The sequence below is a fragment of the Anser cygnoides genome, chromosome 1 (genome assembly GCF_040182565.1).
Source record: "Anser cygnoides isolate HZ-2024a breed goose chromosome 1, Taihu_goose_T2T_genome, whole genome shotgun sequence".
Taxonomy (NCBI): domain Eukaryota; kingdom Metazoa; phylum Chordata; class Aves; order Anseriformes; family Anatidae; genus Anser; species Anser cygnoides.
In genome coordinates this window covers 155291852-155307856 of record NC_089873.1, presented here as the reverse complement: position 1 = coordinate 155307856, position 16005 = coordinate 155291852, and the positions used below count along the sequence as shown (strand labels likewise).

General features: G+C 44.5%; 1 protein-coding gene across 3 annotated transcripts in view; it reads left to right on the top strand.

Annotated features, from left to right (window-relative positions):
- CLYBL (citramalyl-CoA lyase) overlaps nucleotides 1-14947 on the top strand; it is a 160818-nt gene extending 145871 nt beyond the window's left edge. For 2 of the 3 annotated variants that reach the window (XM_066986341.1, XM_066986358.1), the window contains exons 7-8: nucleotides 347-471; nucleotides 13813-14318. In XM_066986341.1, the coding sequence (XP_066842442.1) occupies nucleotides 347-471; nucleotides 13813-14280 (593 nt within the window). In that variant the 3' untranslated portion in view covers nucleotides 14281-14318. The other variant, XM_066986351.1, reaches the window with a different exon arrangement.
- Nucleotides 14948-16005: the final 1058 nt, after the last annotated feature.

The window sequence follows — 16005 nt, the reverse complement described above, 5'->3', positions numbered from 1 at the left end:
AGGGGTGCATTATACCCAAACATTATTGACTGCCCTGGACAAACAATTCCACCTGAGACAACTGATGGAAGATGCATGGACTGAAATAGGGAGGGAGGAGAAAGAGTTCTGGGTTCCTTTAAACAATAGTGAATGCAAGGATTGCTCAGGATATTTTTTTTCTTAAGAAATCTGGCAAAGGGCTATCTGCGTGTTGTCCAGTTAAATAATAAAAGAAAACGAGTGAAATAATTAGTTAAATATCAGAAAGTCTGTGAGGCATAGGAGAGCCTCAAGTGGTTGGAACATTTTGTTTGAACATCTGTTTGTCGGTGCATGATTCTGGTGTTATTAATCTTCTTTGTAGGTAAGCAGGTGATTCACCCTAACCAAATTGCTGTTGTCCAGGAACAGTTCTCTCCCAGCCCTGAAAAAGTAAAGTGGGCGCAGGAACTGATTTCTGCTTTTGAAGAACATCAGCGATTAGGAAAGGTAAATATTTTATTAATATAATGTCGTGGAAACCAAATTTGAATAATATTTAAAATTTAGAGAGATCGGTGATGGCTGTTTGCATTTGTCTTACAAAGCGTGCTGCATTCAAGTCATGTTCGTGAAATCTGGATCTGGATCTAGACTCCAGAGTGCGTATTTATTATAAATCTGGCACTTTCCAGCGTGTTTACGAATAGCCTGGCTGTCTTTTTTTCCCCATGTTTTAACTCTAATTTTCTGAGTACAGAGCCTTTTGAGTACACGCATATATCTACAGCATCAGGGAGTTAAAACTACTTCAGCTGTGTCGCAGAATCCCGGTCCAACAGTCAAAGGACAGTATTTACAACCAAGAGGCAGGTAGCCTGGCTGAAGACTCAAACTGCTTGTGCAGACATCATTTATGGAAAGGGATAAACAGATGAGGAAGACATGGTTTTCAGAAAATCTCTGCGTTGGTAAAACTGCTTCACTTTTGGGGGGTTGATCCTGCAAACGTCCCCAGCAGCGAGTGGATTTACTTTTGAGCAGAAGTGCTTGCAGATTGTGGGTTTTAATCATTAAAAATGGGAATGTTTTATGTGCATTTGTACCAATTGCTGGACCTGAAATTTGGATGGAGTGGAAAGCAAATTAACGCTAGAATATGATTGTTCCTAATTTAGTGCATCATTGAGTCTCACGTTTCCTGCTCTGTGGGTTTCTGCTATGTAAATATTGCGGTGGTGATGCACAATCTGTCTCCACTTTGTGCCAGTAATACTTAAATTAGGGGTCGCCTGAAGGAAGATTTTATGCTAGTTGCGGCATTGTCAGTTAATTATCTTAAAGGTTATTTGCTATAATCCAGTTTGCCTCTTTTTGAACGAAAAAAAGTTGCAGCGAAATATGTTTGTCTTAGTGACAGCCAAACCCGGGATAGCCAAAAAGCAAAGTCCCGATGTCAGAACAGGTAGCGCGGGCGAGCAGAAACGGTTTACACGTGCATGTCTGTGATTCAAGTGGGAAAAATTATCTCTGGTAACGAAGCTCATGCATAAGGCTGTGCATAGGTTCTCACTTTCTCCGGTGTCGCTTAGAGGTCTTCTGCGCGTTTCTTTGCTTGCTGGTGGGTAGCAGGAGGCTGGAGCGTGCCCTGTCCCCCTTCCCCTGCTTCTCGGCTGCCCCAGATGTTGTGTGCTACAAATTCTAAATATGGTCAAAGCAGAAATAATGCTTTCATCTCAGGATAAAAGTGTGGCAAGGTATTTGCTGTGGGTCTGCCCTTCTCTGGGTGAGCCCGTCTGCGGTACCGAGGTGTTTCGAATACACCCATTACTGTCGTATTTGGGTGCCGTCCTGAGCGGTTATTTCAGGGTCACCGTTATTATGTTATATGCCTGTATCTCTTTGTTCTACTCCCTCAGTTTCAAAAGGTAGCTGTCTTCCTGTTGGTTATTTGGAAATAGAAAACCTATAACCAGTTTTGTATGTTATTCTGCTTTACAAAGCTTGAATCTGTTACAAAAGGCATCCTTATAAAGGCACTGCAAGAGCAAGCGTGTAGGCAGGTAGATGCGGAATGAAAAATGCCAAGTGACATAGCCAAATATTGCTTATTTTTATTGCCTGTAAAATACTTTAAATTCAACTTTAATATTCAACTTTACAATGATTTGTTAAATACTTTTAATTCAACTGTGAATTTAATGTCAGAGTCTCATCTAAGGAATACCCTCGTCATTTGAACATGTCCCAGTATCACATAGTATCGAAGCCACAGATGCTTAAAATTTCAGCATTCTGTATTATTTTGATTTGTTTTGAAGCTGTCATTTTATTAACATAACACTGGTTTCTTGATTAGATCACCCATTTATTTATTTATTATTTTTTAATAAGCATTTTTTAAATAGGCTGTAAGCTTCTACAATCAGGCACAAGTAAAGATTTGTGGGGGTTAGTGGCTTGGGGCATTTTTTTAACCAGACAGGTTGAATGGTTTGTGTATTTTTACATGTAGTCATCAGGAAAGAACGACTGGCGGGCTACTCTGTGAACTTCTGGATATTGCATCGCTTCAGTATTGCTGCTCTTTATAACAAAATTGGAAAAATAGTTTTCCTTGCAGTGTTCCCTGCAAACTTCTTAGCTGGGTTTGCATTTTGGTATTATAAATGTGTCAGTAAGAAGAGCTTGGGCAGCCTGATTACTTAATATTTTTCCAAAGCAAACACATCTCACTGAGGGAGCCTCTGGCTCTGCGTCCTAGAGACATGCTAAAATGTAAGTAATAACTCTTCCCATGCCACCTCCTGACAAATACTCCACGCAGTGGTTTTAGTAATCCTCATGTCCTAATGAAACACCTCGTCTGTTTTCCTTTTCCTTTTATTTTATTAAAATGTTCATGTCACTGAGACTGAAAATGTAGCTGCGGTTAATATGGTTGAGGCTTGCGTGCTTTTGCCATGTTATTAATCAAAGTTGAAAGCCTGGAAAAAATAAATGTGAGGGGTTTGTGTGGCTGTTTGCATGGTAGATATGTTACTGGTCTTCAGTCTCTGGGATCACAGTTTGCTGTTAATTGCTTTAAAAGTTTGTTGCCCTTGGTCGACAGTATTTTATATTAAAGTACAGTAGTAATAAGCTTTTATAATCTGTTCCAGTTTGAGAGAGATAATTACCATAATAATCTTTCTTTGAGAGAAGGCTGAATAAGGCTCCTTCATCCTGGAAGCTGAAATGCTTTGGCAGAGCAGCCCCCAAATGTGAGTACTGAAGTTAGTAAAAAATTGACTCTCGGATGAGCATGACAGAATTGGAGATGCTGTGACAGTGTCCAAACAGAAGGAAATTAGAGACTTTGCTGGCCAAAATTACTTGGGCTTACATTACAGAGATAGTCCTATTTGGGGGGTTGTTTTGGTTTGGCTTCTAGGCTGTTTTGTTTGTATTTTTTTAATATATTTTGTAACGTGAAAAATAGCATATGTAGGAAGTGAATGGTACTGATGTATTTCGGACAAATAAAAGACACAAGTTGAGAAAGTACATTCTGTATTTTATAAAATTACTTATCAAATGATCTCTTTTGTGTAGAACTTTGAGATCTAAAAATGAAAAGTGCTGAAAAGTATTATTTCTGTATCATTTCAGTATTTTTCTGGCAGAATTGTGTTATTAGGGGTGTGATTTCCGAGATTAAAAAGTTTATCCTAAAGAAAGCAGGGGTAGCTGTTGGGAAAATGAAAGTATGAGATAAACATCAGAGTATGGTCAAAAATGCAGAAGAAAGGTAATAAATGTTGTTTTGGTAGACTTCTGTTCTAAATTTCTGAAGTATTTGTGCTGCATTAAATGAGAAGTGAGTTTATAAATCCAGATTAACTGAGTCTGAGGGGGCAGAGTTAGTAGGAGAAACTACTAGCTTTATTTCAAGAAAAAGGTCTTGCTTCTATCAGTGAAGGTGCTGCTCTTTACTGTGTGTGTGACCCCCGTGTTTACAGTACCAATACACCAGATACATGACTATACCTTCTTTATCTGTTTGCATATGACAAGTAAGTGGACTTTGGAAGTGCATTCTTGAGCCATTTGACTTGTAAATACATCAGGCACAGTATCATTATTGTAACCAGATCTTCCTGAATCATCCGTTTTTAAAATAAGATTCAGACAGAAGGAAGAATTGAAGTGTCAAGTATAAGGTTGCTTACACATTTACACCGTGTACTAATTTATAAATGTTTTCAAAGCACCTGCACATCAGACCAGAGAATAGGGAGCTAAATGCTGCCACCAAAGTTGCCTGTCAGGTAAGGATTATTTAGAGTTAAGGTTGGTAATTCACAAACCCAAGCCGTATTATGGGTTGAATATTTTAGATCCCCACAAGTAAAACGGGAGAAATATCTGTATGCGCCGTATGCGAATGCACAGACTTCTTCTAAGAAAGCCTTTGGCATACGTTTCTTGTATTATGTTCTGTGCCATTGTATATCGTGTGCTCAGCGGCTGAGGAATAATATATATGAACGCTAGCGATTTGACAGGCTGCAGAGCTTCTTTTACAGACCTTTCCGGGATTATGAAAAATCTTAGGAATGCATTTATTTACACAGCATCCACCCAACAAAGGAATGGAAATTTCCAGCAGTGGCTCCCTTATAATGCTCTTTGTCTGGGACAAGCTACCCCAAGCCACTGTATCTTGGAGACGATGCGCCCTCGCGCTTGGGCCGCATCCAGCTCCCACCGGGGCCTGGGGAGGTCTCTGCCTCCCTGCAGCATCCCCCTCGTGCAGGGCCACTCGCCCTGTGCCAGCAGGGCAGTCTGGGACCCCAGAGACCCACGGGGACCAGTGGCACGTTGTGGTGTGTCACCTCAATACACAGCTCACTGTGTCCGGGGTCTCTGCACAGATCCAGGCCCGCTCCCCTCAGCCAGGGGAGGCTGGAGGTGGAGAGGCCGGGATCCCGGCTGGGGGAATGCTGGTGACACTGGGACGGATGCTCCTGACTGCTGGGTTTGCTGTTGGCTGCATAAAGTGGGCAGCATGAGGGGGTTCAGTGATTTGTGTGACATTGCCACCTTTCCTAAGTGCAGAGAGAAATCAATAAATAAATAGCGATAGAGCCCATATTAATGCTTAAAGTTTATCTGTACAATGTTATTATTTGAAAGAGATGTTAGAAGTGTGCTTTGTGTCACAGCTGAAGGCTTCTCTCTCAGAAGGACCCATCTGGGGGCAAGTTTTGAGCCCTTCCCACAGAGCAGAAGGGGTCGTATTAGCTAATTGCTTGCGCTCTACCAGTTCCTACGCTGGCGCAATCAGTCCTGAGGGAGTTGTGCCAGGTGGGGTGAGCGGGAGACAGATTTTAACTGTGTGGGGCCTCAAAAGCTCCTAAGCAGGGCAGAAACTCATGCAAAACACTTTCTTGCCTTCAGTGGATCTTAAATCTGCTTCCCTCCACCCGTCAGAGACCTGTGCCCAGCGCGCAGGGGCAGAGGGGCCGGGATGCTCTCGGCCACGTCGCTTCCCTGCCGGCCTGCCGCAGGAGGACGGTGGCTGCACACCTCCATCCCTGTCCATCCAGGGGCAGCTCCCGTCCTCCAGGACGTGACCCTCCTGAGGGTCACAGTGCCAAAAGCTTGTCACGGTGCCAAAAGCTGCTAACGCTAAGCAGAGCACGGAGGCCACGACGAGCCCTTCCCGGCCGTGCTTATGAGGTAAAGCAAGCGCCCGCAGGCCGCCCCTCTCAGTTTCCAAAGCAGGGCCTGACACGGGGTGTCGTGTTCAGACCAGATGGCACTTTCTGAGGCTTACTGAGGGAATTCAGAGGCCTGAACAGCCAAAATGTTGTTTCGGTTAATTTCAGCAGCAGCAGCCTCGCTGCCTCGCCACTCCTCTCTGTGCTGCCTGCCGCTCTCACGGGGCTGGAGCAGCCTTCTGCAATAGCTCAGGCAATTGAAACAGAGAATCGCAGTGAGGGATGGCTGCTCAACCCTATTCAGAAAATGAACCTGAAATTAGAAAAAATACAGAATACAAAAATAATGGTGATTCCGTTCCCGTTGACAGAATGAGCTTCGCTGTTATTACTTTTCTTGTCTGCATTGTATTTTATGGCCACCTTCCCCTTTAGTATCGAATGCTTTTTGTGTGTCCTGTAGGCACCTACCTTCAGATTATATTTTCTAGGCTGTATTTAACAAATTGTTTCAATGATGGTAAGACTTAAGTTAATTTTAAATGACTTAATTAAGGGCATCTGAGGATACTGAAGTCTTAATATTAGTTACTTTTCATTTTTCTGTGTAATAACCATGATGCTCACTGGCTGGATATGATGTGTGTCCAGCAAGCTGTTTTTGTGCTATAAAATAAAGATTTCCTTGGCAGCAGCATCTCCATCAGTGTGCTCTCTAGGCTTCTTCCATTCCGGATCCATTTCAGAGACGGAGGATGGAAACTAAGCACTAATATTCCTAGGACTGTCTTCTGTTTCTTTAATTTTATTCTTTCCTACTCTACAGGAGCACACAGGAAGGCAACAAGCACAGCGAGAAGGAACCTAGAGAAAACGTAATCCCTGTGTCAGCCATTCGTTCAGGGATCTTAAATAGGCTGTTAGCACAGTGCAAAGTGGAGACCTCGGTGGCTTGAAGTAGTTTCTGTGGCTGGACAGAGCAGGATCCTCTGGCCCATCCTGGCCTAAATGGCCGTCCCCAGCAGTGCAGGCAGTTTGGGGCAAGCCATAAAATGGAAAAACAGCTTGCCTGGCTCACACAAGGGGAAACAGAGAGAGCAAGGCAGACCCTTGTCTCTGGGCTGGGAACGATAATGTCAGGCAGAGGAGATTACACGATTCAAGACTGAAGTAAAGGACCTTGTAGGTCCCTGTTCTTCATCTCTCCTGCCCCACTGTGGACTGGAGGGATCACAAAGTCCTTTCTACCTGTTGAGCTCTAGAGAGGACTTTTCTGTCAGAGTTCTTGTACTGCTACTAGGGGTTTATTTGAGGTAAAAATTAATCTCTATTTCACCTTGCCGTTGCTCTTTTTTTCTTGACCTTTTGTGTCCTTTCATCTTCCCCAAGAGGCAGAATCCTATCTCACACAAACAGGCTGCCGCCTGTGTCTGGCATTACAAAGCGACACATCCTCTGAACCAGATAACTGCTTCCACTCTGGTGGAAGTTTGCACAGGTAAGAAGAAACAAAAGGTGGTGATATTTAAAGTTTTCTTCACATCAGCAAGAAGGCTGCAGAAGCTTGCTGTTGTACATACATACGTTGCAGAACCCCCTCCCCATCCGCCCCTTGCTTCAGTAGGTCACAGAGACTCCCTGGGCATCTCCTCTTGCCAAAAAGAAATTTTTGACAAACCTTTTCAGGGATCATTAATTTTTCCCAAAGATTTTGTTTCTAAGTGCCTTTCCTCACAAAATGTTACAGCAGAAAAGGGGTGAACATCTAAGAGATCAAAGGAGAGGATACGGAAATACGCAACCAGAACAGCTCTGCTTGTATAGCTTGCTGTGTGTGGAGTCTTCCATTTGTCCTGTGTGACTGCACTAGTTATTTTGTCATTTCCTACCTACTGCAAAAATGCTAGGAGAAGGCCAAGAGATGCGTGATGATCTGATTTGGAGGCAGGACAGGAGAGAGCAGAGAGCAGAGAGGAGTGGGAGAAGAGGAGTGGGAGACGTTATTTTGTTATAGCCTAAAAACATGCTCAGTTGACCCAGATATCATTGAACATCTCCTAGCAGCTCACTAACCTTTGGAAGTTCATCAAAAAAAAAAAAAAAAAGGTGGAATTATGACCCAGCTCTCTCTAATGGGTCTTTGGCTACAACTTGCGGAAAAAAAAAAAAAAATTAATTAAACCTGCATTCAGCACCATCACAGCTGTTAGCTTATTTCCTACTCTTGACTTCCCCAAAAATATGTTTTCAACCTTCTGTTTCAAGGGAAAGTCATTCCTTTGTGGTTAGGATAATCATTCCTCCCCCAGGCACAGACCCAGCTCCATTTGCTGCGAGCTGTTCTCCCTTTTCTTTTGTCCATATACCTGTAAGCAAACCCAAGCCTTCTTTTTAAGCCCCAAAGCAGAGATTTCCACATTTCCTCTGCAGGGGGGCGCTTAAAGAATGTGTGTTTTCATTTAATCCCTGGGGGAATTATCTTCCTGAATGCCGTGCTTTTTAGGAGGACCCTTTGCCATCCACCTGCTTCCTTCCCTCCTCAGAAGAGCAAATCTGCCATTCTTCCAGAACAGAACGCTCTCATTTCCTTAGGACAGTTTAACGTTGTGCAGGATTAGAGATAATGGCCTCAGAGCTGGGTAGATTTTAGTGGGCTTATTCCACCTATTTTTGTGGTCTCCAAAAAGACATAACTAGATTTTGGGGATTTATAAGTGGAAGATCCACTGCATTACAATGAAAAGAGCAAATCTTTGTCAGATAACTGTGGTTCAGAGATGTTTCTTGCATCTGTTGGACTTCAGGATGCTTGTTTGAATGAGCGCTCCATCTCCCCTTGCCAGAGGCACACAAGGTTTGGCCACCTGGCATTGCCCTTTCTGCTCTTTTCCATTTAGCCTGGCATCTGCCTGAGAGTGCTCCCACAGGTCACAGGGGTGGGAAGGGGACTTCCGTAATTATTTATTTGGACAATGGCTGTGTTCACACACAGTCTCTGGCCGATGTTACCAGAGCTCCCTGGTCCCCCTGCACCCACCTCTGCTAGGCCCTAGGTGCACATCATCTCAGGAAGCAGCCAGGAAGGGTGAGGACTTCCCCTCGCTCAAGGGTCTGCTCGTCTTCTGAGCAAGTCACCTAACTAGACGCAGAGATTTGCTGGCAATTCCACAGGCATTCAAAATCCCATCTTAGACCTACATTTAATTCAAAATTCAGCAGCGTATGCTTACTTATCAGTATTACAATTTCATGGAATGTGACCTTGGCTTTCTCCTTTTTATTGCACTGGCCAGAGTACCAGAGGTCCCTCCATGCCAAAGCTTTACCTTCTCACCAGCATCCCCTATCACCTCCAAGCCAAACCTAAATCTCCTGTCAAAGTTCCCAGAGTAAAAAGCTTTTGAAAAAGTTGGCTGTCTCCACATGGGACTGCCCGGAGCAGTCCATACCTTTACACACACAACAACCAAGCATAGTAGCATTGGCTGTGTTCTTTCACGTGATGCAAGATGATTGTTTTGTTTTCTGCTATAGGCAAACCACAAAATTAATGTAGTTTTTACAAGTATCTTTAAGAAAGGCCTGACCACTGTCAGACAGGAGTTAAAGTTGCTGGCTACATGTACAATGAGGTCTGGTAGAACAGGGCATCAAATCAAAGGTTTATTAGCAAAGGTCTAGGTAATTAGTAGCAACAGCAGTGGTTCGCAAAACAGAGCACAGAGTCCTCACAACCAGTGCTCGTGTTTGGAGTCACATCTGTCACCGAACAGCAGGCCAGTGGACTTCCTGGATCTTTTAGGGCTTCATTGGTACTTTGAAATTTCTGTACTTGCTACCCCTTAGGAAAGCTGATCCCGACATTCAGCACTGATGCAAGTTATTAATATTTTCCAGTGGTCTAAGAACTGAGGGTCTGCAGTAGCCCTCACAGAGAGCTCATCACAGCCATCCAGATGGACGTGCATAGAGGCACAGAAAGAACAAATGCTGAGGAAAACACCACGAGCATTCCCAGGTGTGGGAGTACCTCTAATTCTTCCATCTTGTCAGCCAAGGGGGACTTGCTTGTCTGATCGCTGTCCCACATGTCCCAGAACAATTATTATTTCACTTTAATTAACTCATTGTCTTTCATCCAAGCCACTGCTCAGAGACAAGTGTGCCAAATAGCTGTGCGGTCCCTGAAGTGCTGTGTACCCTGATAGTTTAACCAGCTTGTTTCTCTAGTTTACCCGGTGGTACCCAAGGAAGCAAAAGGTGGAGGGAGTAAAACAACATGAGCCACGTAACATTGCATATTAGATGAAAAGGTTTCAGGAGAGGTGAAGAAGTATGAGACTTTACTTTCCCTGGCCTGAAAAAACATGAAAGGATCTCTCACTGGAGATCCTGTCCACACAAAGTTAGCACAATTCTTCCATGCATGATAAATGCTAGCAAGAGAGTTGGCTCTGTAGTTTCTTCCCCTTTCCTGGTCCCCCTAGGACATGTTGATCCCTAGCAGATACAGAAATCTCTAACTCTGAGTTCTGGCCATTTATTTCCTAGGAAGAGAAAATGCTTCTTGCCATAAAATTCATGTTACTTTTACAAGATGGTAGTATAGATTTATCAAGCTCTTAACTACCCCAAAAAGTTTCACAGGGCAGAAGTCCCTGGATGCTGTTACACACACACATACACGCACACAGAGAAGGTCTTTGTGTTCCAGGAACCACTGCGTTGATGTGTTCATCCTTGGGCCATGGCATTTAACAGATCAATGCTGAAACTCTTTCTGCTACATGATGCTCATTTCCAATGGGTGAAGGAAATCTCTAGAAATGATGTGTAGATGTGAGACATTCAAGAGCTGTGTCCATGATTCATGGCAATGCATGACCAGAGTTGTCTTCTAAGTTGCCAGTGAAGAGCCCCCCCAGTTATACACTGAGCTTTGTTAGACCTGAGGTGGTTTCGGTAGTGGCTACAATAACCCAATAGGAGGTTCGTCAGGTACGAGCACAAGCTCTGCCAAACCCTTGTGTTGCCAGGTTTGGTTCCAAATCTCTTCAGCCTCTCCACAGTCACCTGGAAACTTACCTCGTTATTTAGTTCCTAATGCATAACTTAACCCCTTTTCATAAGCCTGCACCGTCAGCTTTTCATAAACCCATGCCTGGGAACATGACTGTTGTCTGTCAACCCTGCGTTACCACCTCCTTCACCTGTGGGCTGGATCGTTGTGGCTCTGGGGGCTGACCATGCCCACTTTTTTTCCGAGACTATCATGGCCTGTGCGTTGCGGAAATAGCTGCTACATTTTTGTGAGTGTTACTACTGAAATAACAGAGGGCTGGACGCTATGGCGAACGTATTACATTCAGATACAGTGCAGTCCCCATGGGATGCAGCAAGTGATATGGCACCGGCCACATCAAGAGATGGCAATGGAGGAGTGAGGCCTTGGAGGCCTCTGAGGCCCCAGCAGGCCGCTCGGATGAGCAAGTAGGGAGAAGAGGAGCTAATGGGCTTTCCTGCACCGTGTTTCTGGGTACCGTCCCAGGGCTGTCCAGAGGGTTATACCTGTGAGCCCCTCCTCGCCTGGGAAGGACTCCCAGGACTGCCTGCTTTTGCCTTCCTTGCTATTTCCCAACCACCTTCCCTGATGGAGGCGCACAGCGATGGTGCTGAGGCCATGCAAACGGCAGTGCGGAGCCCAGCCCTGCACCGTGCACCTGCATTTCACACCGCCAGCTTCTCGCCCCGTGCAACAAACAGTTTAACCGCTGGAAGTCCGAGTGCCGGCTGGAAATGTGATGCCATTGAGAAAATTAGCCCAAAAGAAAATTTAGATCTATGACTAAATCGATCCCCAGATTGGCACTATCAAAGTAAATGGTGTTTATAGAAAGTCTCGTTTTCTTTATATTAGTGTGGGTGAAAATCAAAAGAATGTTAAGGGCAAATTTCATCTACCAGAGCTGGAAAAGAGAGCATGGGGACAAAGCTGTAATTACTGGTATTTCCTATCTGTTGAAACCTGTGGGTGGAAAGAGAGGCAGTGAATAGGGTATATTCAATGGCATTAAAATTGGTTTCTTTTTCTGGACTTCAGCTCAACACTGTAAATTAGCAGGGAGAAATTAAGCCTCGGAGTGAACAGGCAGAGAAGCCAACTTCTTTGTGCTACTCGTTGCTGTTAGAAAATAAACATTTTTTTTTTCCTTTGAGAATTCAGATTGGTAACAACCGAAACTGCAGTTGCATACTGACAAGAGAACGCACCACGCATCTGAAGCGGTTTCGGTGTTCACGTGTCCACACACTGCTACCCCGTTTTCCTTTCTAAACATGTTACTGTAATGAGCAGGGGACAGACATGTTGTTTCATTAATTTCTGCTTTCGAAAAAAGGCGCTCTGACCCAGATTCATCCTGCTCAACCTGGGCACCTGCAAAGGTGCCTAGCCTCAGGGCATCCCGTACTCAGGCAGGGGGATGGGCAGGACCTCCAGCCCGTGGCTCAGTCCTCCAGCCATCAGAAGTGCCACTGCTAGGTGCCCACCTCTTTTCGCAGACTGCTTGCAACACTACTTCGGACAGCCGTGCTCCTAACTCAGCCATTTCACAAGGCTAGGAAGGATACTTCCAGACCTTAACATATCTCCTCTTGTCACTGTCGCCACGTCGGAATTTTGCTTTTAGACAGCTATTGTGAGACTGAATGCTCATAGAAAAATAGGCACAATTAAAGTACATTTTTCTTGCAGTGAAAAAATGTATTTTGCACCAACCAGCAGTTTTAGACCATGGCATAGACCTGAGTTATTCTGGAGAATAATGTCATAACATGTTTATTTAGATCCTAATTTGTTTTCACAACAGTTGATAAATGGAACAATTTGAGGCTGCATTTTTTGTGAGTGTTTAAAAATGTAAATGAAAATGGCCGAGGTGTTGCCTTTGTTGAAAAGGCATGATGTGGATTATTTTCATTATCATTATTACTGTAACTATTACTAGTACTAATATTAATAGCAATATTGTTGTTATTAATGTAGGTTTGAATGGTTGCTCTGTAAACAAAAAATTCAGTCTGAAACATCGACGACCGAGTGTCTGTCAGTCTTGTTATTCTGTAACCCGCCCCCCCCAAAATGCTGCAAGCTATAGTATGAAATCCTATGTAGAATAAAATGAGAGTTTTAACTATTAGGTTGTTAATGGGTTTAATACAGCTTGCCTTTACATGCAATGATATCAATTTGTATGAGATTACTGTTTAAGATGGATTTTTGTTTTAGTTGTTCTGCAATGTGATTTAGTATTTAATTAATACTGCTTCAGTCAAACTAAATATGCCACTGGAGCAACGCATTTCATAAACGTTTCAGTAAATGGGCAATATTTTCACTTGGTTTATTAGATTCCTCTATTTAATTATTATCAATTCTTCCAAGAAAAATAGACAACAATAAGCTGCTCGCTCCGCTCTGCGTTGCTCTTCCTGGGCATGCACATGCACACCCGCCGCTGTCTTTCTTCCCTCTCCTCGCCTCACCTCGCTCGCTGTCAAATCTAGGACCGGCCGGGGGTCCCATGTCGGTGGCAGCAGCGTACCAAGAGCTGCACACCCCGTGCACATCACAGGGATGCAACGCTGGAGACAGGCCCTCAGTCCTAAATTCTTCAGTATCATAACTTTGGGTTTGTTTTTCCAAGAATGTGTCAAAGTACTACGAGCATTACAAATAAGATTTTTTTTTTCCCCCACTGAACTTCGGTATATCCTGATGCACAGTATTATACGGTCAAGGTCCTGTCTCTTCAGGACAAGCATAGATTAAAACATCCAAGGTAACGACTCGGGTTTGGCCCTACTTAATGCATGTTCTTCTGTTTAACTGCAATTTATAGTTAATTATGTTAAACTTGTCAGCACGGTAGCAACACAAAGTCCCTAGAAATTCGAAGTGAAGCTCAGATCTGCTCTGGCTCTCCGACCACAGCTGCTGAGGTGTACAGGCTAGTTCAGGGTCAGTTCTGGGAAATTCCCTACATGCAGCATGCAGGTGGGCCTTCCATTGTTTCCAGAGAAGATTTGGGCAATATTATGGCACTAATTGTGATATTACTGCAATTGTTTGTTGTTTTTTTTCCAGATTTCATCCCAGCCCCTTGCTCTGAGCACAGGCAGGGGAGACCTAACGGGGAGGCGCAGCAGCACCACCTCCGCACACCCCGAATGCAGAAATCCCCCCCGCCTCTCCCCAGAGCCCTATGTCTGTTTTACTGAGGAAGATGATGGTTCTCCCCCTTTGCTACGTGGCTGTGCCCTCCATCCACATGGCATTTTGTGCCCCCCTCTTGGCACCCGGCACGCAGCCCAGCTCACGGGGCGATGCTGGAGCCTGGAGAGGCTGCGGGGGCTGAAGCACCCCCTGCCTCTACTTCTCTCTCTCCCCCCCTTTTTTTGCCTCATCTTTAGAGCACCAGCTCCCACCTCATTTCTTTTTAAATGCGTTTGCCTCGCCATGTTTAGTTTCTCTCCTAAAACTTGTTCCAGCTGCCTGGGGGATCTCAACATCTGGCTTAGCGGATGTGTTTTTAAAGAAAAAGACAAGCTATGATTTCCAAAGGTCCCTCCAGGAAGTTTATATTCTCTCTTTTCCAGGGAGCGTTTACTTTCCACGGGAGCATGATAGACATGCCATTACTGAAGCAGGCACGGAACATTGTTACGCTTGCCACAGCCATCAAGAAAAAATGATCTGGTAAATGAAGCTCTCACCATGGGGCCACAGTAGCTGTTTTAAAAGATGACTATAATACTTGGGGGGAAGAAAAAAAAAAAGTTAAATACATCACGCTTAAGCAGAAATTCATTTACATTTTGCAGATCTGTCATAATTTGCTTGCCAGAATTGCTAATTATGAAAAGTATTCCCGACTCGAAGCACCGCTCGCTCCTGTACTCATAGCCTGCGATGAAGTTACATCACAGACCGAGCGACATCACGATAATTACTGCAGATTTGGGATTATGACTTCATGAAAGGATAACAGCACACCATAAGCGGCGAGCTCCGTTAAAATAACACGTGGAAACCGGGTCAGTCGCCTCTTCAGCCCTCGCTTCTTCCCGTCCCTGTGCACGAGTCCTGTCAGAAAGGGCAAAGCCCTGAATAATTATGCACCAGCTGAAATAATTGCGATGAAAATCATTACCCTGTACGGGCTTCTCGTCACCCCCCTTCTGTATATGTGCAACAGCCATTAAAAATATTGCCCCAACAATGAGAGACTCTTGACTTTCCTCTGGTTTTCGAGTGGTCGCTATTGAGACCGCTGCCTCCTGGAAGCGCGGAGCCCGGGCAGGGCTGGCCGGCAATAAACTTGTAGTTTTCGGAGGCACAATGCAGCAGAACTTGTGCATATGGTCTCGAGTCAGATTTACATCACATTAGGGATACGGCTACAGGTCATGTGGGCCGTGTGGTTAACGGGCTTAGTAAAGCTGTTTTGAAGAGGTTAACCCAGCTTGTAGTAAGGGTAAATAAACATAACAACCAGGCATTGTCCTCTATTCAGCATGTACTCTTATATGGAGGGCTAAAGGGTATTGAAGCTGCAGAGGATCAACTTGTGGTTGCCAGAGGACTCCAATGAAGTTTGAAACACCAACAATCAGAGATTTTGTTTCTGTTCCTCATTAAATCATGAGCTTTTGTGCTCAGACTATGAACGACTGTTCTTTAAGAAATTAACAGAATGGGAAGTTTTAAACTATGCACCAACCTTTTCATGACCTACACAGCAGCAATGCTGCTGCACTTAGACAAACACCGCGGGGAAGGCTGTTCTGTTTATTTAAATTTGTAAATAGAAAACAGTTGTTTTTTAGTTTCATTTTTCACCGCCTCCATGGCCATTTTACGTATGGAGTCGCAGCGGCTTATTCCTCCCATCTGCTCGCTTATTATTTTTCCCCTCCGTCTCTGAGCAGCACTTTTTAAACATTTTGCTTATTTTTGCTTGAATTAAGGGGAGGAGAAGGGGAAAATAAAAAAAAAAGGGGGGGGGGGGGGGGGGGGGGGGGAAATAAAGAACCCGCTCCGTGCCGTCGGGGCTGCAGCGCTCCCCCCGGTGCAGGCACCTGGGGCTGAGCCGGTGAACCCACGGCCACGGCCCCCGTGAGTCCGAGGGCACCCCCCCCCGTTATTAATTCCCGGCCGGCTAAATTATGGATAACGCTATTAAAACATTATCGGGACTAATGAGAAACAATTACTTAGACGATGAGCTGGGGGGACAAGCCGGAGCTGGGCGCGTTTGTAGCTATCCCTGCAGATTGC